The sequence below is a fragment of the Atta colombica genome, unplaced genomic scaffold, assembly GCF_001594045.1.
Source record: "Atta colombica isolate Treedump-2 unplaced genomic scaffold, Acol1.0 scaffold207, whole genome shotgun sequence".
In the NCBI taxonomy this organism is placed as follows: Eukaryota; Metazoa; Arthropoda; class Insecta; order Hymenoptera; family Formicidae; genus Atta; species Atta colombica.
In genome coordinates this window covers 2,896,988-2,923,021 of record NW_017259302.1, presented here as the reverse complement: position 1 = coordinate 2,923,021, position 26,034 = coordinate 2,896,988, and the positions used below count along the sequence as shown (strand labels likewise).

Here is a 26,034-nt window from a genome sequence, read left to right as displayed (position 1 = left end):
TCTCTCTCTCTCTCTCTCTCTCTCTCTCTCTCTCTCTCTCTCTCTCTCTCTCTCTCTCCGTAACATTTCATCAACTTTTCAACAAGATTTCATGTGAAGAATCGCAGACATTTTGCTATTCCAGAGCTGTCTCAGAAATATTACAGACATATTTCGCAATGAATTTATGAAATGTTTCACTTTTCAATTGAAAAATTGAGACATTTCTGAAAACTTCCAACGCTGTATGAGATTATTACCGTGATAATTTTATGATATTTCTCAGTAATTCTTGTGATTCATTTTCGAAGATATTGTAATATTACTGATATCTTAATATTTCAACGATATTTTTATTAGATTCCTTGTAATATTGCAATGAAAAAATGCTGTTATATTATTGTAATATTACGTGCTATATGGGAAATAATACATGCATAATATTTTTATATTCTGTTTCATAAGATATATATTATTATTGAGTATACATTTAATCGTTTAAAATATATTTTCATATTTATTTATTTAACTTTGCTCATTTCGTGTATAGCAGCTTTTGAACTAATCTATAATAGTATAATGCAAGTGACTGAGTTTGCTATACATATGAGAAAAAGACGATTTTATTTCTGCTACAAATTTATTATATTTGCCTTTGAGCACGTAATAATATTTCAAAATAACTAATTAAGAAACATAGATAAAAATATTTACATCATCCTATACTTAATCAAAGACATATTTTATTTTCGTAATAGATTATAATATGTATGTAAAGCTGAAAAAATTAAATATTTATATAAATTATGACACACTCGTGATAGATGCACTACGCAGAATACAATATAATAGCTGCGTTCAGCAGAAAAAACTAATCAGTTAGCGCTTAGTGATTCTTTAATACGATTAGTTCTTACATTTAGATTTAGCGAAAAAGATAAGAACCAATCATATTAAAGAATCGCCAAAACAGTAATTGATTAATTTTCTCTACTGAACGCAGTCAATTTTACTAACACTTGTTCGAATACATTATTGCTCTCGATAACATAACATAACGAGAGGACAAGATTAACACTTGTCAAATCCATTTTACATTAGACGCAAACCATTCGCAAGTTTGTTGCAATAACCAATTTGAAAGATTGATCAAAATGCAAACTTCAGATTGACTGTCACAACAAATTTGCGATTGGCTTGCATCTAATGCAGAATAGATTAAGGGAGCGTTTATATATTGGCCGTAATTATATACCGTAATTGGCGTAATCTGTAAAAATTGACCTATTTCCTTCTTATCATCGAATAAGAGGGGAATACTTGATTGTGATTAGTCAATTTTTACAAATTACGGTTCCCTAAGCTTTTACACAGCTTGATTTGACACTAAAGTTATAACATCATTATGAAATTGGCCAATCATAGTCATTCCATTCTTCAGAGGAATAATTATACTTAATCAGAGACATATTTTATTTTCGTAATAGACTATTACTACTAGATTGGCTAGCTTCATAACATCGATGTTATAATCCTGTTTCCATAATATTATTATACAGAATAACCGCCAAATATTTCAAGCGCTGATAGAGTGGATTAAACTGAGTCGAAAAGTCCTTTACGATTTTGCAATTTTCGTAGTAGTTAACATTAAGATATTAATTATTAAAAATCGCTGAATATTGGTCTTCAATAATTTTTTACTTAAGTACTATCAATTGTACAGAAAAATAGCAAGATACAAAAATTGTGTATTTTCTTCTCATAGAACTCTAAGAATTTTTTCAGAAATTTTTGTCAACTTTTTAGTACTGCATCTTATTGGCAATTATTTTTACCAACATGAGAAAATGGGATGATTAACAACATAAGATTGACAACATGAGATAATTATTTTTACCAACATAGAAAACTAAAAAATTCTGAAAAAATTCTCAGAATTTTATGAGAAGAAAATAAACAATTCTTGTCTCTCGCTGTTTTTCTGTGAAGTTGATTAAAAAATTATTGAAAACTAATATTCGGTGATTTTTTTTTATTAATTAATAACTTATTAACTATTGCGAAAAATTTAAAATAATAGAATTTTTCGACTCAGTTTTGTCCGCTCATATAAAATATTTGGTGATCATTCTGGAACACTCTTATATAATCCTTTTTTTAGGCTTTCAAGGTATTATCTTCTAAAATATTAGAAAATTTGTGGATATCGCCAATATTTTCATCCAATATTTCACAAACTTTGCCGTTTATTATAGGGCGAGAAATGCACTGATATTGTTTGATTAATGATATTAATAAGAAACATCTGATGAAATGAACGCAAAAATTTACGAAATGTTGGTATTAGTAATGGATGAAAATACAGCAATAATCCGCAAAAAAAAAACTTTCTGGTACTATTATACAATTACAAGAACTAATCGCAACTACAACCAAGTTTACAGAGAAAAATTCTATTCTATAAAAAGGATTTAATTAAATATTTAAAAAATTTTTTTTTATATACAACTGAACTTGGTAGATCAAACTATACTCGTAGAGATAAAATATACAGTACCCTCCATAAGTTTGGAAACATTTCCTACATTTTACAGGAAAACCATTACATGACAACGATCTATACATGTTTTTTTATTAAATACGTTATAAAACGTTTAAACGATAATTTTATTTAGAAAACATCTATAAGCTTGTACAGTAGACGTCATTGATGCCTTCCGGCTCGAAATTTAATCCTTCGTTACATAATGGAAGTAAGTTTCTTTTTTTTTTAACAATATAGATATGATGTATATGATCATAGTAGAAGGAAACTATAAATTTCAAGCCGGAAGGTATTAATGACGCCTACTGTACATGCCGAAAATATGTCGGACAATCATTTCACAGCATCGGAGCTGAAGATTGAATTTTGCATTTTAGTTTATTGTTTATCATATTTGCTATATCATATTATATCATATTTTTATATCATATTATTGTTTACATCAGCTATCACTTGTTTAATGTCATACCTACGTGCGTTGTAAATACACATCACAAGTCGTTTAATTGTAGTTTAACGATTTCTATAAAAGGGATAAATTATTTAAGTCACAAGTTGATTTCAGGCTCCGTAAAAATTATAAAATGGTTCCAAAGGATCAGATTTCGTATGAATCGCGTTTTAATTAAAATTCTATATTTTAATGACATGTTATTATAGATAACATATTATAGACAACGTATGTATTTTTATTTCGTTTTTTTAATTAAATAATTAATTTTTAAATTAAATTATTTGCAAATCAAAATATCGATTTTATTACATATTTTCCTTGTGTATTTCTAAACTTATGGAGAGTACTGTAAATATATGTACAACTATAAGGAATTTCACCGTAAATTCCGAATGACATTTGCAGCTGCACTGTTGTGAAAAATTTAATGTAACTAATTAAAAGCGGAAATATGTTGATAACAAAATCAACTTGTACTTTGATGCAATAAAGACGATAATTTAATATGACATAAATAAATGATATGGTTGGCACAAGTTTGGAAACATTACTTCATAAAAATATAATGCGTTATTATTAATTGTTTTTGTAAAAAATAACGATTTGTTACTTTTTTCATTACTTTTTTTGTAATGTTAAAGTAGGATAGTAGATTTTATAACTATATTGTTTAATAATCAGTATTAAATGTATAATAATAACAATTAATATTAAATTATAAAACTCATAAGTTAGTCTCTATATAAGTTAGTCTCTATAATAAATTTTTCTTTATATTAAACTTATCAAATAAATTTTCAATAATTTGTTATATTAATATTTTTATTTTTTAATGTATACTTATCTTCAGGAATTATTATCGTAATTTACAAATACAAATTTTATTAAACATTGTTTTCATCAAACATTAAATGACATTAATGTCATTATTTAGAGTTCAATTTCAATATATTTACTGCCAGTACTAATTTATAATTTACGTCACGTGTATACTAAAAATTTTCAATATTGGCAATGACTATCAGAATGCAGCCTAAGATATAAAGTACAAAATATTTTTTAATATTAAAAAATATTTATTTAAATAAAATATTTCTATTCAATAAAAAATAATACGATTAAATAGAGATAAGGAAAATAGGAATTAAAGTAACGATAAAAAGTAACAATTGATTTGTTTTATATCATTAATACCGAACAAAAGAAAGAAACGATTGTTATCGAAAAAAAATACCGACCCAGTCAGAAATGGTTGATTTGATACTTTCAATGTCGAATCGATATCGATTCGATGTCGATTCCATTATCATTTCTGACTGGAGATAATGATAACGACGTTATAAGTAACGCGTTACTTCTCGATCGTGTAGTATGACGCATATTGGCCATCAGTCCTTTTTCTTTCCGCGAGCGAAGGCTGCCTTTCTCTCCGAGCTTCCAAATTCATTTGTTCATACTCAGAGGCATCATGGGCACATATTTGTCACTGGGTCGGAACTTGTATTGCGAGCACAATCGATCGGACACAGCCTCCGCGTAACCATTCCTGCAATAAATTTCATGAATCAATAATTTGTTGAATTTCGATAAAACAATTTGCCGAAACGACTCATAAAATTAAAAAACCCTTCATCCAGAGCATTAAAATTAATTATAATTTCGCAGGGTAAAGGAACTTTTACCACAATATTGAGACTGATTAGATAAAAGCTAAAAAATAATTATCCCCCTTAAGTCTTGTCCAAATGGATATAACTTGTAATAATGCGCTTGCGCACGTTTTGAGTTCTCATTAGTTCAAAGCTTCCGCAGCAAATCGCCTCCATCATGGTGGACCAATAAAAAATACTGCGCTCTTAGTGCAGGGACACTCAAGTCCATTTAAAAGATAATTTCAACTAATTCTTTTTATCATTCTTCTTGAATTTTCTTCCCTAGGGAACAAAACAGGTAGCAAATCGAGCTTTAAACAACTACAAGTTATATCCAACCGGATGAGACTTAAGGGAGCATGAAGTGCGATCTTAATTATATCCTTTCGTCCGGATGGACCTCCCAACCCTTTTTCATTGACCCACTCTGATAGAGGCGATTTGTCATGGAAGCTTTGAACTAATGAGATAGCACGGGCCGAGCGAAGGACTAGGTCCACGGAATGGTGCGGAAGTACCACACATCCGCTTTGATTTTTGGCGGTACTTCAAACTTGTTGAAACGCAAACGCACTACTACAAGTACTAAATCCATCCGGACGAAATTAAGAGTATAATTAAAATCGAACTTCACTTAGGTAAGGTTATTTAATCTAATAATTATATTATATTATATGATGCGCGAAACCGTCATCAAAAACTTTATATTAAGTGCTAGAAAAAGAAATGAAAGAAAATACGTTTACGGCGATCCTTTTTTAAATGTCAGAACGTCTTCAGATAAATGACGTGCCATCTTGAAGAACATATCTTTGTCTGATCAAATCTCTAAATATGAAGGAGACAGTTGTCAATAGCGGTCTTTGAAATCCTCTCTCCGATAAATTGTTTAACGTATAAATCGGAGACTTTTCCCATTGTAAATCGCAGCTAAAACCATTCTACAATGTAACAGCATGAATGTTGAAGTAAATTTATTTTTTAATTGACATACGATGAGGTATCGTACATAACTATCTTTAGTTGAGTGACAAAATTTTTTTTTTATTACATAAATATGTAAATAAAATATATCAGGATAGATCAAATTTATAAAATTTCGAAGACTTTGCTTTTGTATACAGAATATACCTTTGCCACTGCGAGCACGGTCGTCTTTCTTTGAAGCAGATAACCTGAATCACGTTGAAGAAGAGCGCGCCGAGGGTATTAGCCACCTCGGTATTGAGATTCTGTAAACATCTGCGGAATTTGGCGTCGCAATCGCAATGTGAGCGAGTAAATGGTGAGTTATTGCATATGCCGTGTATGCATTGTTGCGGCGCTATCGTGGTTGAGCAATGGTCATGTTCCCTACAGCAAGCATCCTCGACTGAATGTTGGCCCAAATCGTCATAGGAATTGGCCACGTTACCTGGTCCACACCATTTAGTACCCGGATATATTAAACCACTGCCGGGCGCTTGATTCTGAAAAAAGAAGTTTTAAAAGTTGTAACTAATTGATTCCCGATTATCTTAAAGGACACTTTTAAAAAGTAACCTATTTTCGAATGCAATAATACTTGGAGAAAAATATTATTCTATTACTATATAAGAAAAGTTACTTAGCTTATTACTTAGCTTATTTTTTTTTTTTTAAGGGAAGCCGTGCTGAAACCGTCTACCGATAAAATATTACCGATAAAAGTAGCGTTTGATGTTTTTGTTTTTGTCGCATTTCTTCGTAATGATTTAAATTCACAGAATAAAAAATCTCTTTCCACGATTAAAATGTACATGCTAATGTACTTATCGCTGATGTATTTGTGTTTCTTGTATATATTTTATCTTCAGCGTTGATCGCCATATTGAAATAAAAATGGATTAAAAAATCAGTAATTTTTTTTTCCAGCTTTGAACACAAAATACACTAGCGACAAGTACATTAGCATTTTAATCATGGAAAAAGAATTTTCATTCTGTGAAACTATTACGAAGAAATTGGAACGTCAAAAACTCTAACTTTATTGATAGTACAGGCGGCTTAATTAATGATATTTAAATGATATTTAACAAAGAAAATGTTCTTGACAACAGTCTTAATTTATCAGTGAAAAGTGTAAAAAAGCTCATCAGAGCCTATCAGCTGTTCAGATGCACAGAAAATTCTTTATTTTCGTATGAATGTAACAAAATGAATAACATATACATTTCGATCCTTCAATTCGGATCCTTAGCAATAAAAAATATAAATCGAAATTATATAGATGACGCAAAGTTGATGATTCCCGATAATTTAGTTTGTTCTTCTTTATTCAAATACCAAATTAGCTATGTAATGAAGAGCCCAATGATTATCAAAAATATTAACTTACAAAAATAACATAAAAACTTACATAAAGTAAAATCGAGTAAAGTAAAATCGAAGTCATATACATTGCGTCACTAAGTAGCATCATATCGCTCATCAGATTTGTTGTGTAGTCATTCAAAAAAAACACGAAAACCGAAAAATTAGAGAATTATTAAAATCATTTGTCTGAATTTTAATTATATCAACTCACATGTAAGTGTTTTCTCGCGACTCGACGTAATAGTCTTATGATGTCGATAGTCAGAGATATTAGGTGTAGTAAAAAGAAATTCATTATTTTTTCCAAAAATAATGGATTTCTTTTTACTACACCTAATACAATAATAGTCAAAATAATAAAGTCATGTTAGTTATTGAAATAAAAATAAAAATAAGAACAAAAGAAGGTAAAATCAACATCATAATTTCATGTAAACAAATTCATGTATAGTGGTCTAAAGAATACATATCATTCTGTAAATTCAAATTCAAATTCAAATTCAAATTCAATTTTTCTCTGTTTCTGTTACTTTATATGGATCGCTTCCAAACTCAATCTTTTATTAAATACCTTTTCTTCATTTAATGTCTTGACATTTTTTTCAATCAAAATCATATTAACTAATTCTGTGTTATTACGGAATGTTGTGTAGTGTTCCAATTGTGTGATTTTTATGCGTGTCTTCAATCATCTATCTATTTGGCCCACATATAATGCTTCATGATCTCGACAATCAATTTTATATACAATGTCTGTGTGAGATAATTTGGGACGAACGTCTTTATGATCTCTGATAAATCCCCTAAGATAAATCCCCTATTATTAATCTCTTTATATGCCATGTGTATTAAGGAATCTTTTCTAAAAATTTTTTTTATTTTCTCTGATAAAAGTGGTATAAAGAACATTATAAAAAAACTTATGATTGATTTTATCTTCATTATTGTCCGTTATCTTAATTTATTTATTACAAATTTTAGAAAAATCGCATTATTCAAAACAAGAATTTATTTTTTTTCAAAGAATTATTATAAAATTTTTTCGAAAAAATATGTATGATAATGTTAGTATGCACTCTTGTATGCACACTATATTCCGTGCATGAGATGATTATGTATGAATGGATGGCGCTTGTGCATGAAACGTTCTTTTATTTTTCGCATTATTTATCCCGATTGTGTTTTTGTCTTGACTGCTTTCGTTCTGTTCCCTGCTCTTGCTGTTAGTTGCCTGAGTAATGTTGCAAATAAAAACGATTCTTATAAATAAAAGTGTCTCATTTATAAAGCGGACATACGGAGTTAATTGAATTCCAACAGATAATTAAGTAAATTAAATTTGTTTTAATAATATTGGGCAAGTAGACAAAGCGGCTAGCCTGCTCGCCGAGCATATGAGCATAATTATTACTTATAGATCCAATCAATCATACTCAATCGCTCGGTAAGCGTGCCTAGCTGCTTTGCCATCTTGAACTCGTCTATTGATTGAAGTATTATTAGATACCTTACTGCGGGAGTAACACACTGCAATGGTGTATAGCATTCCACACAGCATGCGTGACAGCTTGACGACTTTAATAGTTAACTTTTTTTAGTGAACTTAAAGTCGACATTGTAATCGATTGGATGGTTTCTGTTGATTTTGAATGTTGATCGTAAGTCGGCTTAGAGGTAGACTATTTTCGAAAATCTGAAAGCCGCCTTTTTATGTCCGACTTATATTATTTATATATTGTTTATATATTGTTTTAATCGATTTATATTATTAACTTTCTATTTATACTATTATTATTATATAAAATACTATTATATATATATATATATTTTAGAAGACATAAAAAATTAAAAAATGATTAAAAGATATTTTTTTTTCAGGTCATTTGCAAAATAAAATGATATTATGTCTATTAAAGATTTGTTGAAAAAAAAAATAATATAGATATATTCTGTCTTAACATTCTGTCTTAAGAAACCAGTTTTAACATTTAAAAAATGTAATTATGCAGAAGACAGATTTATTCATTGATTTTGATGAAATTAGGATAGATTTTCTTATCTCAGTAATCATCATTAATCATTAATCTCGATTCATCAGGCAAAATGACACTTATTTTTCTGTCATCAAAAAACGTGTTGATCCTATAATTTCATCAAAATCGGTGGACTTGTCTCCTACATAATTACAAAAAAAAAGTAACGAAAAGTAACGATTTTTTATCATTACTTTAATTAAGTAAAGATAACGTGTTACTTTTTAGAATCGGTAACGACTTACTTTTTGTCGAAATAACGATAACGGTAATGCATTAATTTTAAAATATAACATAACTTTCTTAACTATGAGAAGAACCATTAGAAGTTTATTTTATGAAAAAGATAAATGTATGATAAATCTATTCAATAAATATTATCAATATAATATTCATAGAAATATATGTATTTTAACTATACGTATATGATAATAAATACGTAACTATACGTATTTCTATTTTATAATATTTGAACTGTGATTTATCATAATTACGTTTCTATAAACGAGAAATATTCAGGGAAATTCATTATGAAAGTCAGTTCCCGTACGATTTTGATTGATGAGTCTTACCTTCCCTTTATCTCGTGAAGCCTTACAGGTTTCTTCCAGATCAGTGACGAGGTTGCTAGAAATTTGTCGAACTTTTCTTGGGTCCGCACCGAGAACCATTCTCTGGATGACTCCGCGATCATTGTAAAGAGCGCAAAAAGGAGCGTCAGCATTCAGCTCCACCATCCTGGACATAGTAGTATCGGCAACCAACACGCTCGCCTCAATCCTTTGGGACCAAAAGATCGGCAAGACAGCGCTAAATAAAATAGCAAACATCTGCAAACAAAGAAATTAAATCAGACCACGTAGATCTTTAAAAAAATTCTGTCGATGTTTCGACGAAGGTTCTATTAGACATCACCAAATAAGAAAGATAATTAACGACCTTCGTCTTGATGAATGTCCATACTGCCAGAAATCTCAACTCGCGAGCGGCTTCAAACAAAAATAAAAAGAGCCATTCGCACAGTCAAACATTCGTTCAGAATTAATGCTTGACCATAATTTTAAACTCTTCGTCAAGGCTACTGTTGATTCAGTCTTTTCGTAATGATAGAATGAAAATATTCTCGCTATATAATATAATTTAACTTAATTATATAACACAAAGTAGCATATTTGTACAACTTCTTGATTAAGCAACTGATTAAAGATTCTATTTAGTATTCGCGATCAGAATTTATAATGGCTCTTCATAGTAAAAGACTTAACAACTAAGTGTTGTGAATCACTCATTTATTACATTGCTATTTAATATTATTGAATACCAATCTGTAAAGTAAACGAAAGTATTATATCCTATGTGTATCTTTATGTGTCATCATTTGTCAGAGTGCATCAGAGAATGATGGGGAAGCCGACAGATGACCAAGTCCTCATCTTTCAGCGGATACATCTAATTCAGAGATTCGAACTACAATCTGCGACCTTGGCTCAGTTTGGGTCGTTTCAATTTAGGTCGATCGCGAAAGCGAGAGTGCACGCTCCCTGAAAGAGACTAGACTGTAACTGTGCAATGTGGGTCATCGAAGCCCGTTGATGAACTTGTCTCTTGATCTTGCCTCCCGAGGGATGCAAACAAGATCGCCTCACAACTGATTTACATAGTCTGGACCTAATGATCGCACTGATCGTTCATTATAACCATTTTGAAGTTATCAAAACTGCTTGTCTGTTTGTTTTCGTCTAACTCGAAAGCGCGAAGTGATATAAATTTTTCATGATATATATATATGCGCCTCTTTGCATCAAAGTTGCTTTTAATTTCTTGTTTCTAAAAAGAAATATATTCTAATTTATAATATAGTTTAAATAATATAATTTTTGCGATATTTAGATAGCGAAAATTACATTAAAATTGTCATATTTTTAAAATGTACATACATCAATTTATTTATTCTTTTTAATGTAATATTTTTTTAATGTAATATAGAGTGAGAACCAAATCAAATTGGAAGTTGCAACGTGTTATGACTAATATGAAACTTTGAAGGATTGGACCCTGGTAGCAAGCTAACATCAAAATAACGACAAAATGACATAGCAATTACTCAGGGGAGTAAGCCGATTTTCAGTGAAAAATAACAATGGAATCAATATCAATTCGATTCCCTTGTCATTTCTCACTGGGACTTTTCCATTGCTTAAACTATAAAGCCACTCGTTTGTCATTCTTTTGAAGAGGTAAGCAAGTTCAAAAATGAAATAAAGTGCAGTTTCGTGTCACCTCATGATATACGAAATATTCAGAATGTCTCGGACGTTATGGACCTCAAACAACAATTATGATAGTACATTATTTTTAAAAATTTTGAAGTAAACTTCACATAACGCAAAAACAGAGTTATTACATTTATTTTTTTATGCAAATCTAAATAGAATTAAATTATCTTTTTTTATTATGATCAAGGAAAACTTTCTGTAGTTTCAAACCGTTATCTTTATTTTCCGTCGTTTAAATTCTTCAATGGAAAATTGTACTTGCCATTATACAACTATTAGTTTTGTATAAGAAATTACATTTTTTATTGCTTTCTACAGTTCCCGATATATGTATAGTTTGCATAAGTGCCGAAACGCCATTGAGAAAAGAATTTTTGATAGTTACAACTAATATAATTACATATCACTTAGATCCTGTGCAGAATAGAAAAAATAAGGAATTAGGAATAAAGAATAAATGATTTTAACTTATCATCGGATACATGGTTTCTGATAAGTTGAAATCGTTTATTCTTTATTTTTAATTCTTTATTCCTTCTATTGTTCGCAGAGCTTTATAATTATGATTATTATTGCTATAATATTAGTGATAATAACCAATATTTGTATAATAATATCTATAATAATCTATAATAATCTATAATAATATCTATAATAATCTGTAGATCATAATTATAATTATGAATATCTAATATATTATAATTTATAATTAACAAAAAAATATAAAAAAATTTTTCTCAATAGTAGAGATAGAGATAGATTATTAAAGATTATCGAACTTATTTCTTGAATTTGATGCATACGTACTTAATTATGTCGTCAATTAGCACTATCAGAGTAGGATAGGTTTATTATAATCGGATGCATCTGGACGATTACGACGCACCTAAACGTTACATCGTTTATCGCTAATCATGATTATTATCAATTTAACCGATAGAAACTGTCGTGACGGAAACTGTCATGACGGTATAAGTGTCGTGACACGCGAAGCATAGAATAAAAATATACTTTATCATATTTTCTACATTATTATACATTATTTATCTTTATATTTTTCGATATTAAATATAAACAGTGGATATGAGGTTTTATTCTTTATACTGTCTGGCTATTAGGAATTATAATGTGATCTGTTTTTATGCAATATTTTTTTATATTCAGAAAAGAAGTTTGAAGTATCTAAAAAATTAGCCAGATCTGAAAATAATTTTGTTGGATCATCAAAATAATTGTGTAAAATGATCAAACTGATGATCATCAAATGTCAAATTTTTTTGCAGCATTGCTCATCTTGAAATGCTTGAGATTCTTACGTATTTATTTTCATTGTCAACAAAATTATTTTCAAATTTTTATTTAGCTAAATTTTAAGATACTTCTACAAAATCGTTTATTCCATGTAATTTCAAATATTGACAAGACTATGAAAATGTACACGTGAAGTATGTATAGCGGAGAAGTTGAATGTTTCTGAATATTTTTAAAATATCATTTTAAAAAATTATTTGAAAACAATGATAAAATTGTAATGATTTTAGAAAATCATGCAATAAATGCAATTCGTTGATATTTATATTAATAAGACGGATTGTTCTTATGATGTAATGATATTATGTTGCTGGCGGATCACAAAGGATGAATTGAATATATTTGGCAGCAAAAATTAAAAATTTTGAATTTAGAATTAAATTTTGAAAATTTAATTTTTATTTTTTAATTCTGCATTTTTAATTTTTACTTTTAATTTTGTAATTCATAATTAAATTTTAATGTCTCTACCAAATTTTTCATAAATAGTAATATAAAATGGAAATTTAAATATCGATATGTTTGGATCTTTTTTTAAAATGTAACTAAAAAATTATTAATAATTTAATTTAACTTTTTCACTACATTTTTCCGCGAGATAAGAAAATGAAACTGGTTCAACGAGCTTATCGAAACATATTATGTTACATACAAGGATATTAAATCACGGATACACGATTCAGAGATAACTGATTCAAAAATGTCCCGATACTGAGAAATTCGCAAATATGACTAAAAAAAAAGGTACACAAAAGCACAGTGAATGCGTCAGAATCTCACTGCGATAAGAATCTAAACTGCGCATCCACCCTCTTCCCCTCTCCCTAGTCCACTCCGCCGAACTGATCGCATACTGCAGTGCATAACGAACGGAAAGTAAGAAGGATATAATTACATTTCCGTAGCTCATGAAAATTATAATTTTGCCAGGATACATTGGATACACTAATATCTATAAAGAATATATTAGTTAACAGACGATTACTGACAATTCATTATTTTAATTTAAATTGATTAATTGAAAATTTTTAATATTATACTTATAACAAATAAACGAAATGAAAATAAAAAAAAAATTTCGACAGTTTACAAAATGACTGTAGCGCAGAGAGTGTAATATATATGTATTTATATATAAATATATATATGGTGATACATATATGGTGATAATTGATATGCTGGAATAGCGTTGAATGCCTAATACCGTCGTATACCGTGGCAAGAATACATTATTGCATGAGAGGTAAGCATTCACACACAGATTTTTTTTAATATTTCAAAAAATTTGATTCTTGTATGCAAGCGATGCAGTGTTATAGGAATAAAAATGTAAAATGTCAATACATGTAAAACGGGACGTGTCCTATCACCTGTTTACAAAATTTCGCGATAAAGAGATAATAATTTCAGATTTTGAAATTAATCCACGCAAAATTATATTCGTGAATAAAATGTCATTACTTTATTGACAAAAGTAATATTAATGTGTACTTAAATTAATTTATAATTTGTTGACAAATAATCTTCTAATATATATAAAGAATAATTTGCGCATCGAAGTCAAATCACGCACAAATTTACAATAAAAAAAATTTAGTATACACAAAATTGTTATATATTATATTGACAATATTAACAATAAAAAATATAATCATTAAAATAAAAATAACTTTATTAATGTAAACATACGTACATTCAAATTTAACGTTGACCTAGATCTTGTGAGATGATGCGAACGTGCTCAAAGATATCGAAGATGGAACGTGCTACTCGGAACCACGAAATACGCTTGTCTCTCCTCAGCAGTCACTATCAGACTGATGGTTCATACAGGATGTCAGAATACTAATATTCGCAATCATGTATATACAAACGCCTGCACAGGTTGTTGCGTTATATTATACACGCACATTAGGGGAGAATTTAAATCATGTGATAAAAACTGTTTATGTAGAGTACCTCGTAATTGATTTTTTCTATCATATAATGCATATTAAAGAAAGAAATTTACTCGTACATACATAAATAATTCCGAGCAAAGAGAAATGATCTTTAAAATTGTACTAATTTTGAGAGAATTATATTATATATTGGGTTGTCCGAAAAGTTCGTGCCGATTTTGAAGGAAAATTGAAACGCAGAAGAATTTAAATTTTAGTATACATTTATTAAATTTAAATCTTTTGCACAAACTTTCCGGACAACCCAATATTTATGTCCTTTTGAAAAATTTATGCATGACCAATGCAAATAACACTAGAATTTATAAATTTTAAATAATTTTTTAAAAATTTGCAAAATAATTTGCAAGAAAGAAGAAACAACATATGTATTTTTTTAACATACATATTTTTTGAGACGCTGATTTCGAATCCATTGCCAGAAAAATTCCGTCAGATCGAATTTTTAAGATATAGCATGTCAATCTTCAAACAATCTTTCTTTCTCTGAATAATTTACAATAACAAGTAATGAGTAAAATGAATTTTTACTAGGATTTTCTTGATAATTAAAAAATATTATTATATAAAGAACATATTAGGACGGAACACTAGACGACATTGGATTTTAATACATGAAACCGATTAAAAGTCATATAAAAAACAAAAAACTTAAGTTAACAAAATTAACGCTTAACACTTCTGGTTTATTTTCTAACTTTAATAAAACCTTGTGACATCTCAAAATTTGTAAATTAAAATATTATAGCAAGAAAGTTCTTAAAAGATCAAGTAAAAACATTGATGATACATTTTTACTTTAATAAAATTTTCGAAATAGTAAGGATTTAAATATAACTAATTATGGTAAGCTGCAATGATGATTCACACGTATTTCAGCGTGCTAATTACTAATATATTCACAGGTAATTGTTTAAATTTAAATGTGTAGTTGTACATACCCATACAACACTAATGTTGAATCGATATCAGAAACGTTGATTACAACATTGCGAACATCGCGAAATGTAGATTCAATGTTAAAGAGACGTTGCAGAAACATCCAATGTCCATTGAATTGCAACGTAAGATATAAAAAATGTTTCGCATATTAATTCATTTTTATTATTTATTTTTATTATATTTATATTAAAATATTATTATTGATTAACATCATATTCCAGAATACACACAATAAAATTATAATTGAAAAAAAAAGGGCTTTCCCCTCATTTGGGAATTAATTTTCTTATTTTTCTAAGCAGTGATAACTCATCCAATTTTGTACATGTACGTCAACTAGCGGTGTTGAACTTCTGCAATTATACGGGAACTACAACTTCGATCCAATATTAAATGTTAGTGGATGTATAATTGTGACATATATATATATATATATATATGTAGAAAGAGTCAACATTGCGCATCGGACCGGTCAAATACAAATAATATCATATCAATATTGCGTTCTATCTTATTATATATTTTGACTTTAAACAAGGCTTAAACAAGATCTGTCTTTCTTTCACTTTAAAATAAGATAAAGAGAGTTTTAAGTCTTGCATAAAGTCAAAGTAACGTTGGTGCAATCGGGCCTAAATGATATAAATTTTCTATTTACATGACATTTAATTTTTGTTCATTTTTTACAAAATAAAATAGGTTCTGATATACATATATGTAATTTATCAATGTTGTTGCAACAGCATTAATGTGAAAAAATCAATAAAAATTCAATTTAAATTGTGGTTCAATTTGTTCAATATTGTTTCAACGTTGCAGCAATATTAACAATCAATGTAGAAGAATTAATAACATATAGATATTGAAACATCTTTAGACGCCCTTTGAAATAATTTAACATTCTATAGGTATATATTGAAAAATGTCTTTTAATTCTTATATTTCAAAAACTGGAAATATTTCAGCAGATTCAGAGACAATTAGTAAAAAATTACTCTGAAGGTATGTATTCATAATCGTACGATTGTGATTGAACCTGATATCCGATTAGGTTTAAATTAGTCTTTCATTTGAAAAATGTTTCTCAGATCACAATTTAATAAATTCGATTGATTCAAAATCTAGCTCACCTAAAATAAGAATCCATTGTAGATTGATCTAGGATGGATCTACGAATACGAATCTAGAAATAATTAGTCTTCATATATCACAGATAGTCAAGTCTGTAGAAAGCAGATTTTTTAAATATCTGCTACTTAGATGTATATAATACTGTTGAAAAATTACTGTTGAAACACACTGCTAGAAAAAAACATAACAGAATCTGCAAGATAATGCCGGCAGGATCTGCTCAATTTCTGGCAACAATTTGCCTTCACATTATGTCGACAGGTGATGTTAATAGAACATAAGCTTAAAGCGAACGCAGTTGATAGCAGCCATTTTCTCCTCAAACCTGTTAACAATTTGCTAAAAGACTGCAGACATTTTGCTATCTGGATTTATGTAATTTTAACCTTATAAATTAATATAATTTATTAGCTTCTCTGCTAAAAATTCCAAGCATGTCCATATATGAATTTGGACATATGATTAAATGTGGTTTCTTGGAAATCCTGTTACATCCAAAATACATTTGGAATTCCAGATAATGCAGAAAATTTGTTTATTATCTGTTTTCAATTGAGTACGAATCTTCATGCTATTACAGATCTTTTATTGGAAAATCCATAAAAAAATCCATAAAAAAAAGTCGTCACTAATTTAAACAAAGAAATATATAAATCGGATTATTGTTACTTCCTGATATATGTTATTTCCTGATAAAAATCAGTAAACTTTATGTCGTAAATTTCTTGCAATATCTAAAATATTTGGAATTGCGTATAAACAGACAATATTTTTATATGGACAATATTTTTATATGGGAATCTAACTATGTACCACATGAAATAGAAATGCTTATATAATCAAATTTAATATTTATTTGAATGATCTTCATGTCAGTTAAAGACTGATTTGTTCATGTCTTTCTATCCTGATGAGTGTGTATATTTTTTATTTAGATATAGCTGGAATTTTTAGCAGGATTATAAAAGAAATAAATCATCTTTTAATTTACTTATGAATAACACACTATGAATAACTCTATATTATATTATTGATATCACGTACAGGATGTTTAAGTTTTTATAAAATAGAATCGAAGCATAACAAATAGCATACAATCAATCAATAATAATAAAAGATGATAATATTTTTATTATATTATTAATTATATTCTTAATTAAAACATAAAATACACAAATAAAAATATACATACTTTTGTATTAAAGTTTTATTGAATATTTAATATACATTAACACATCAGAGACGCGTACAATCAGTATCAGATCTTTAATCATCCATGATAATATAGATCAATCGACCAATCAACGCTAATTTCTTTTATTTTCACCGTAATTTTATTTATATTCGTTATACGATTCGTCATTTGTTATCAAATAAAATGAACAGAAGGTCGAACATACAATATTAGAAGGAAGGATCTTAATAGAACTATCAAATAGATATCAAAATTCGCGAATCGAGATCGCGAATAACAAAAAAGTGATGATGTGAAAAAATATTCGATTGAATTTTTAGGGAATCCATTCCACTTCGTTCGTCTCCAATCTTTCACCACTGTTCCTTGATGTAACGCGACTGTTCTGCTCTGTCGTCGATGCTGTTTGAGCTGTATCTTCTGTACCGGCTATCTTGTGATATACCTTGCTTCCGGTCTGAGCGATCCACTGGACGCCATCGCCGATCTTCTCGCCCGCTTTGCGCACTACATTACCCAAATTCTCAGAAGTGAAAGTGTTAGGGTCAACATTGATGTCTAGAGTATTATTGCCTTGCGGACAGCCAGACTGTGAAATGATGCTCAAATCGAATGGATCGACGCCGTATTGACCTAATCGCTGACGTATTTTGTCAACCTGTATCTGATCCAACGTCCTGGTCCTCGAGAGGATCGTCGCACTCTGTCGATGAGCGAACGCCAGCTTCTGACATGTAAATATGCCAGCGTAAGTATCATAATCCGTCATGAATATCACATGGGACGCACTTCCGGCTACACCTAAATCACAGATACGAATTTTAGTTGCACAACGTAATGCATTGCTTAACTTGCAATTTGTATGAAAATTATTAAGAGAGAACGCATTGTTTATCGCGAGATTAGTATATGTGACAATTTATCTTCAATTTGCCTAATATCTTATCATTTGTAAATTAAAGAGGAGGCTGTAACTATATATTTGAATTTACATTTTGCAGACGATGTTTAACTTAATTAAATTTCATTACGCAACATACAAATTTTTTATTTATCGTATTCTTTTATTTCTGTAAAATAAAATTACATCTCTTCCGCTTTTAACTTATATTATTATGATGTTGTATATGTTAAGACACTTACTAAGAGGAAAACGGACTTCCATACGTCCCGGAGTACTTGGTTCAGGTACAGTCAATTGGCCAGTATAATGATACTCGTGCTTCAATGGAGTAAGACCTGTACATATGTATCTCACAATTACTGATAATTCATCCCATTTGTTAGACATTTATTCCATTGAGGTTCTTTTATGATACTCGATGCAGCGCTTCGTAGAGGTTTACATATCACATCTCCTTTCTTTATCAATTGCTCTTAGTGTTTTTTAATTGCCTTACCTAAGATTAGATGATCTGAGTCCTGCGTTATAACGTATTCGCCCGGTTCCTCTCCTCGTGTGTAATTGTAAGTAATGCACTTGCTTCCTGTTGATGTTTTTTGGATAACATACCACAGACCTAGGAACTAAAATTTTAAACAAATTATTTCTGAAATGAATTAATTTGATCATAAGAATAAGAAAAAGTATTCGGTAAATTATTACAAAAACATTTTTGGTTTCCGTAATAATAATCTTTAATATAAATTTTTCGACTTACTCTACCCATCTGAAAACCCTGCATGGGTTCCACAATAGGACAAGTACCCATATGATATGTATGAGCCTGAGCAAAAGCGAGGCATCCCGCCAATAATAGACACCATGTCAAGGATTGCATCTTTTGGAAAGAATAAAAAAAGATGAATAACATTATTAAGTGATTCAAATTTTCAGAAGATCATACGACATTTTCCATAAATTTTATATAAATTGTCAAATAACTGTTTATGCATTTCTAATCTTTGATAAAAAATTTGATCATTAATCATTTATTATAATTACTTTAATAATAACAATAATAATAATATCAATAATTCAAAATCGAAAGATGAGCAAATAAAATAAGTTCTTTTTTAAACATTTAATAAGATAATAATAACATATATATAATAATAATAATAATATATATAATAATGTTTAAGAAAATAGCAATGTATAATTTATGTTTTGGCTTATAGAATCTTCATCAATTAAATAATAAAAATTAAACTTACATTCATGAATCTTATCCATCTAATCCTAAAGTAATAATAACTCGGTAATCAGATAGAGTTTTCTTTTCGCATGTAATGTGGTCATAAGAAATGCGGGCACATATAATAATAAAATATAAGTGATTAGCATCAATGCAAAGCTCCATAACAAACAAATTCATTGTTTGACAGCGAGAATTACAGTGAGTTTTCAAGCAAACAAATAAATCACGATAAATAATATTAAAATGAATTGGAAATGATTGAAAAATAACTTTTAATGATCATTTTGGAGTCATTTTGATGTCATTTTGATATCATAATGACTTATTGTTCTGCTTAGGTTAAGTCCAATGTAAATTGTGATGTCATATTATAAAAATGTAGTGCAGTGCGAGGTAATGCATTCGAATTAAAATTTTCTTAAAAATTGTCTGGTATTATTTAAAATTGTCTGTTATTATTGACGAATCCCAAATATTTTATTATTGAACATGATATGTGCCCACATCTCCTATAACACATTACATGCGGAAAGAAAACTCTATCTAATTACTTATTGTTACTTTAGGGTTAGATGTAAGATTTATGAATGTAATTAATTTTTATATTATTTATCTGATGAAGACCCTGTGAGCCGAAACGTAAATTATATATTGTTATTTTATTAAACATTATTATATATGCTATCTTATTAAACATGTTTTAAAAAAAGGATTCACTTTTTAATATCTTATTAACTCGTTTCTCAATCGTTTCGAATTATTGATATTTGCTTTGCAAACAAACTAGCGTTATATTATATTATTATTGTTTAACAACAATAATAATATAGAAACAATATAGAATAAAAAATTTCATGAAAGAATATCTATTTAATAGTAAGTGCCTATATGTATATGGAATGATAAGCGATATAAAGCCAATGTAGTTTCCGACGCAATTATCTAAAAAATTTTAACGAAAGTAGTGACGTCACGCATTTTTCAATAAAACTTTCTGGGCAACACAATCTGTGTATGCATTTCGTGTTTGTCGAGTGAAGTGCCACAATCTCGGATTTCAGGTACAACCAGTAGAGTATGATTTACACTCGCCTTGGATATACATCACGGAGCGTCAAGGACCTCCGAAATTTACATTCTATATTTCCTATGTTATTAGTGGCTGTCTTTGTCTCTCGTTCTTCTTATTCCATACGATAATAAACGCACGATGATGACCGATGAATGTACGATTAGAGTCGACCTTTCACTCCGCTAAGAATATTTTCATTCCATATACGCATCAACGTAAATTAATTAATCTTTATCTTTCTGTTTGCAAGAAGCTCTGTTTTACAGAAGCAAGGCTAAGATTTATTTCGTAGAGAAAGTAAAAAAGAAATATTCATTTTTAATTATTATTTTCTCTTCTTTTCTTGTTTCATATATGATAGGCGATGACTTTTCTCGAATATGTGCGAAACAAGATTTTTAAAGTAAATGAATGGAAACTTAATGCCATATTATCTACAATGATTGTAGAAATATTTATATAAAGTACGAGAGATAGAGTTAATGTATCTAATGTAATGTGTATCTGAAAAAAAAAAATTAAAACTACTCACTATGGAGGCTGATGCTGCTGATCTCTGCGTTTACACTATAAATACAAGTTCCACTGGACAGATGGACTTTATGTGGCTAGTACCCCACTCTTAGCGTACCCCACAATTACAGGTCACATATACATTCAGCGAGATACATAACATTGAAATATAGAATATCTTGTTGTTTTTTCCTGTAAATCGCGAATTGAATCATACTGATTTCTTTCTTTTTTGCACGATGATAAATTTGTTATATATCTTATATATATTTGCACATTATTTCTTTAAAAAATGTAAAATTATCATAATCATCACTGATGTTCAATTACGTTCAATAAGCATGTGACGCATTCAAGAACATGTATATACATGAACATATAATATGAATCATATTTCTGAGAATTACTAATTCTCTCTGTATGATATATATGCAAGTTCTTTTACATTTCTCAGAAACGATTATGATTTAAAGTGAGCTCTATATATATGTATATATATATATATATATATATACATACATTTATATATATGTATATGATAATATATAATAGGTAACAATCTGAATAATTTTTATTGTTGATATAATCTATTTATTCGAAGTGTGTTATCAATAAAATATTATTTATTTATAAGATACAAAATTTTTACATTTAATTTTTAAATTAAGCATTCGTAGATTAATGCGACCAACGCAACAGTATGTAAATTTTTTACTAAGGCACGTATATGACAGATATTCTATAATGGATAGTTATAAATTACTAATCTTTGCTATTAATAGTCAATTTATGATTGTGACATTTTTAGATCAGAGAATAAGACACAAAGATGATTGTTAGCTTATTTGACACATCATGTAGAATTTAAATTTTTCCTTAAAAATTGATTCCTTTAGAATGATGCAGAACTATATATCTTATTAAGTAGACAAAGTGAATTAAACATAAGAGTAAAATATAATGTTTGAATATAGTAACTTATCGAGCCAAGATCGATATGTTAAACACAAGAATGAAATTGGCATTAATTAAAGTAATTGTAAATGAAATACTGTATAAAACTTACTTAAATGCAATATAATACGTAAAATACTAATATATTCCAATAACTTATATAAGTATGAAATGTATGTAATTTAATAAAAACCATACTGGTCGCACACAAAGTGAGTTCTACTAAAAAATATAAATGTAAACTTTAATCGATATGATTAAACAAAATGAAGAACATTTACTCAATAAATTAACTTTCAGTACACCTAGAGACATACTCTTCACGTAATCACATGATTAAAAATGTAAAGTTTTACTTCTTTTGCTTGAGTAGTTTCTATGTTTTATACGGCGGGTATTTTGCATGTATCTAAATCATTAAAATAGGGATGTTGCAATGCTGCTCGTGCGGATATTCTATATACAGGATCGTACGTGAGCATAGCTTCCAATAGATTCAAACCATCAGGCTCCAACGTCTTTACTTGCAAGTCCAAGTTATTCGTCATCCAATTTGGGAATGTCGTTTTGTAATCTGGCAGTTGCGTTACACCTGGCCATATTTCTTCCGTAGGCGTTCTTAGTATTCTGTAAGACACAATAATCATTAAATCGTTGAGAAAAAATATTTTTATAACATATAAAAATTTTACCGGAATATCCTGAAAAGTTGATCAATTTCGCTGTCTCCCTGAAACAATGGTTTATTAGTTGCCATTTCAGCAAAAATACATCCAATACTCCACATATCAATCGCACACGAATATCTAGTAGCACCGAGGAGAATCTCAGGCGCCCTGTACCACAGAGTTACAACTTCGTGTGTATATATTCTCACTGGGATTCCGAATGCTCTTCCAAGTCCAAAATCTGCTACTTTAATAATTCCAGTCTTATCAATTAGCAAATTCTGTGGTTTTAAATCACGATGCAATATTCTACGCTTGTGACAGAACAAAATTGCACGTGTGATCTGAGACAGAGAGCAATTGTATTAGTGCATAAACAATCTCGATAAAAATTTCCATGGCAATTTAAGCATTTAATAAAATCTATTCTTTATAGCTTAATAATATACATTCATTGTACTTAAAATGAGAAGAATATAACTAAATTTTGCAAAAGCATAAGTTTTAGTATAGTCTAATGTAGTGATAAAATATTCTTTTTATCTTATCTTATAGAAAGTTTTAGTGTAGTCTGATAGAGCGATAAATATTTTTTATCTATCTAGCTTTAAAATGATTCAGTCTGCCAGAATATTTAATCAGTTCTTTATCATTGTATTGGAATGCACTAAAACTTTCTTAAACAACTTATATTACCTTTCAGAATATTAGACTTGTTCTTTATCACTATACTGGAATGCACTAAAATTTTCTATCTCGTTTTTGCTAATCTCTTTAAATATACATCTAATTCAAGTATGAATACAGTAATTAAGCTACAAAGATTAAACTTGTTTATCTTTTCTTCTGTGGGAGAATCTTTATAACATTAGCATGAGACTAAATATTTTTTTCATACAAACAAACCTGATACAAATACGATTTAACTACAGTTGAGTCCATCAGTTTATTATCCAAACTATCCATGTATTTTTTTAGATCCATAGTGAGATATTCAAAAATAAGATATAGTTTTGACTCTTCCATTAATACATCGATCAAGCTCACTATGTTCGGATGAGTTAATTCTTTAAGCAATGAAATTTCTCTAATAGCGGTTGATGGTATTCCCTCGTCATCATTTTCTAAGCGAATCTTTTTCATGGCTACAATTTCTCCAGTTCTTTTATGTTTTCCTTTGTATACTACTCCATAAGTACCTGAGGAATATCCAAATTTGTAATAATTTACTATATATCTCATTCCATATTCCAATATTTACGTTACTGACCAAAACGTTTTACATAATTTATATATGGTTAAAATTGAATGCAACTTTATATCAGGTTTTACTTAACAATTAAATAATATTGCACTACCCATTTAACAAATGTATAATTTTCTGTTTAGCCAAATACTTGAATATAATATATATAATTTTTGATTCTCTAAACATGTTATATGAAAGAAAAAAACAGAAATCTTATTCATTATATATAATGAATATATTAGCAGCCAAGAAGAATGTTCAAATATTATAAACGAATAAATATTCATTAACACGTGCAATGCATGCGATGCAATAATAGCTAGACATCAACAATCTTCTCGTATTTTCCGTGCACTCACCTTCTCCGATTTTTTCTATTTTTATGAAATTATCCATTGTACGTAACGTGGACGCTGTTTCAATAATATGGTCTTCGAAATTCCTTTTCACAATTCGACCAGAGATGCAGTTCTCGTGTTTCGCCTTGTCGTCGATCACTTAACGAACAAATTTAAATCAAATGAGACGCCATATTGGTAACACTGGGTAACAACATGAAGAATTTATTGTGTGCAGCTGCGCTCTGGGGATCGATCATGTAACTTTTTCCTTAAAACGAAACGTGAAAGTAAGAAATTTTATGTACAGCCGGTCACAGAAAGATTGCAACAATTTTTCTTCGATGGGTTTTGGAACGCAGCTTGCTTTCCGAGTGATTGATTCTTATTCATGGATCTAAATAAAAACCAATCGCTCAGTGAGCAAGCTACATTCCGAAATCTCTCGAAAAAAAAGCTGTACAGCCGATTACAGAAAGGTTGCAATACTTTTTTTTTTTTTGATAAATTTCGGAATGCAGCTTACTTACCGAGCGATTCATTCTTAGACGAGGAGCACAGGAGGTCGATTCTGTATTTTCAAACAAAGTGAAAATTACAAAAACGAGTAAATTTACAAGATATTGACCAATGAAATAATCAGTATTCTATCACTATTCTAATAATTCGCTCAATTTTGATAATTTTCATCTCATTTCAATCTCATTTTCCCCAGACTCTTATATAACACATGAGGCATAAAAAATTGAACCAATCAAAGTTCTTTATTTCATAGAAAGGAAGAAAATGAAAGATTTCGATTGACATTTTCTTATGCATTACGTGTTATGCGTTATGCAAAAGTCTACTCCCCACTTTATTCATAAATCCACAAATAAAAACCATCATAAACAAAATTACATAAGCTGCATAACTAATAACCATAGCATAAGGTCCCTAGACCAAGCATCTTATGTAAATCAACCTTTATGTTGGATGCTTATTAGTTCAATGGCTTATGCTATGGTTATGTAGCTTATGTAATTATGTGTGTGATGAATCTAATTACTCCTGGATACAGAACGCAGCAACGCTTGACGCGCGACGGAAATTGGCATAATAGCCAATCAATGTCTCGCTTGTTCGGAAGTAATAGATATACTATCGCAAAAATTGAACTCAATCCAACTTTTGTCGCGCGGCGGAAGTAGTATTATATTATTTCTAGAATAGAAGTTTTGATGAGACCGACTTAAGAACTATTGGTAGAATAGAATTATTGATTAATACAACAACTTCTGCCG

At 29.1% G+C, this 26,034-nt stretch overlaps 3 protein-coding genes across 6 annotated transcripts; all 3 read right to left on the bottom strand.

Annotated features, from left to right (window-relative positions):
- Positions 1-4,370: 4,370 nt before the first annotated feature.
- Positions 4,371-14,389, bottom strand: LOC108687477 (acidic phospholipase A2 PA4-like). Of its 3 annotated transcripts, XM_018193247.1 has the most exons (5): positions 14,281-14,389; positions 9,573-9,830; positions 5,765-6,102; positions 5,374-5,563; positions 4,452-4,527 (listed from the first exon to the last, which is right to left on the bottom strand). In XM_018193247.1, the coding sequence occupies exons 2-4, from the start codon at positions 9,828-9,830 to the stop codon at positions 5,410-5,412; spliced, it is 750 nt and encodes a 249-aa protein (XP_018048736.1). In that variant the 5' UTR covers positions 14,281-14,389; the 3' UTR covers positions 4,452-4,527; positions 5,374-5,409. The 3 variants fall into 3 exon arrangements, with proteins under 3 accessions (XP_018048737.1, XP_018048736.1, XP_018048738.1); XM_018193248.1 differs by lacking the exon at positions 5,374-5,563 and having other exon boundaries at positions 4,371-4,527; XM_018193249.1 differs by lacking the exon at positions 4,452-4,527 and having other exon boundaries at positions 5,445-5,574.
- Positions 14,390-17,810: 3,421 nt separating this feature from the next.
- Positions 17,811-21,620, bottom strand: LOC108687437 (apolipoprotein D-like). 2 transcript variants are annotated; one of them, XM_018193192.1, is made up of 5 exons: positions 21,562-21,620; positions 19,478-19,597; positions 19,217-19,343; positions 18,960-19,055; positions 17,811-18,617 (listed from the first exon to the last, which is right to left on the bottom strand). In XM_018193192.1, exons 2-5 carry the CDS (start codon positions 19,595-19,597, stop codon positions 18,133-18,135), a joined length of 828 nt encoding a protein of 275 aa, XP_018048681.1. In that variant the 5' UTR covers positions 21,562-21,620; the 3' UTR covers positions 17,811-18,132. The 2 variants fall into 2 exon arrangements, with proteins under 2 accessions (XP_018048681.1, XP_018048680.1); XM_018193191.1 differs by lacking the exon at positions 21,562-21,620 and adding an exon at positions 19,974-20,050.
- Positions 21,621-22,879: 1,259 nt separating this feature from the next.
- On the bottom strand, positions 22,880-24,889 carry LOC108687467 (cyclin-dependent kinase 1). Its single transcript, XM_018193235.1, has 4 exons — positions 24,773-24,889; positions 24,071-24,363; positions 23,189-23,508; positions 22,880-23,123 (listed from the first exon to the last, which is right to left on the bottom strand). Exons 1-4 carry the CDS (start codon positions 24,807-24,809, stop codon positions 22,880-22,882), a joined length of 894 nt encoding a protein of 297 aa, XP_018048724.1. The 5' UTR covers positions 24,810-24,889.
- Between the last annotated feature and the right edge of the window lie 1,145 nt (positions 24,890-26,034).

Excerpts from the sequence above, each read along its gene's own strand:
- LOC108687467 (XM_018193235.1), bottom strand. The coding sequence starts at position 24,809 with ATGGATAATTTCATAAAAATAGAAAAAATCGGAGAAG. Across the intron at positions 24,364-24,772 it reads AATAGAAAAAATCGGAGAAG|GTACTTATGGAGTAGTATAC; the intron begins GTGAGTGCACGG and ends GATATTCCTCAG. Across the intron at positions 23,509-24,070 it reads TTAAATCGTATTTGTATCAG|ATCACACGTGCAATTTTGTT; the intron begins GTTTGTTTGTAT and ends TCTCTGTCTCAG.
- LOC108687477 (XM_018193247.1), bottom strand. The coding sequence starts at position 9,830 with ATGTTTGCTATTTTATTTAGCGCTGTCTTGCCGATCTTTTGGTCCCAA. Across the intron at positions 6,103-9,572 it reads CTTCACGAGATAAAGGGAAG|AATCAAGCGCCCGGCAGTGG; the intron begins GTAAGACTCATC and ends TTCTTTTTTCAG. Across the intron at positions 5,564-5,764 it reads CCGTGCTCGCAGTGGCAAAG|CTGCGATTTACAATGGGAAA; the intron begins GTATATTCTGTA and ends GAATGGTTTTAG.
- LOC108687437 (XM_018193191.1), bottom strand. Across the intron at positions 19,056-19,216 it reads CTCAGATCATCTAATCTTAG|GTCTTACTCCATTGAAGCAC; the intron begins GTAAGGCAATTA and ends ACATATGTACAG. Across the intron at positions 18,618-18,959 it reads GGAAGTCCGTTTTCCTCTTA|GTGTAGCCGGAAGTGCGTCC; the intron begins GTAAGTGTCTTA and ends TCTGTGATTTAG.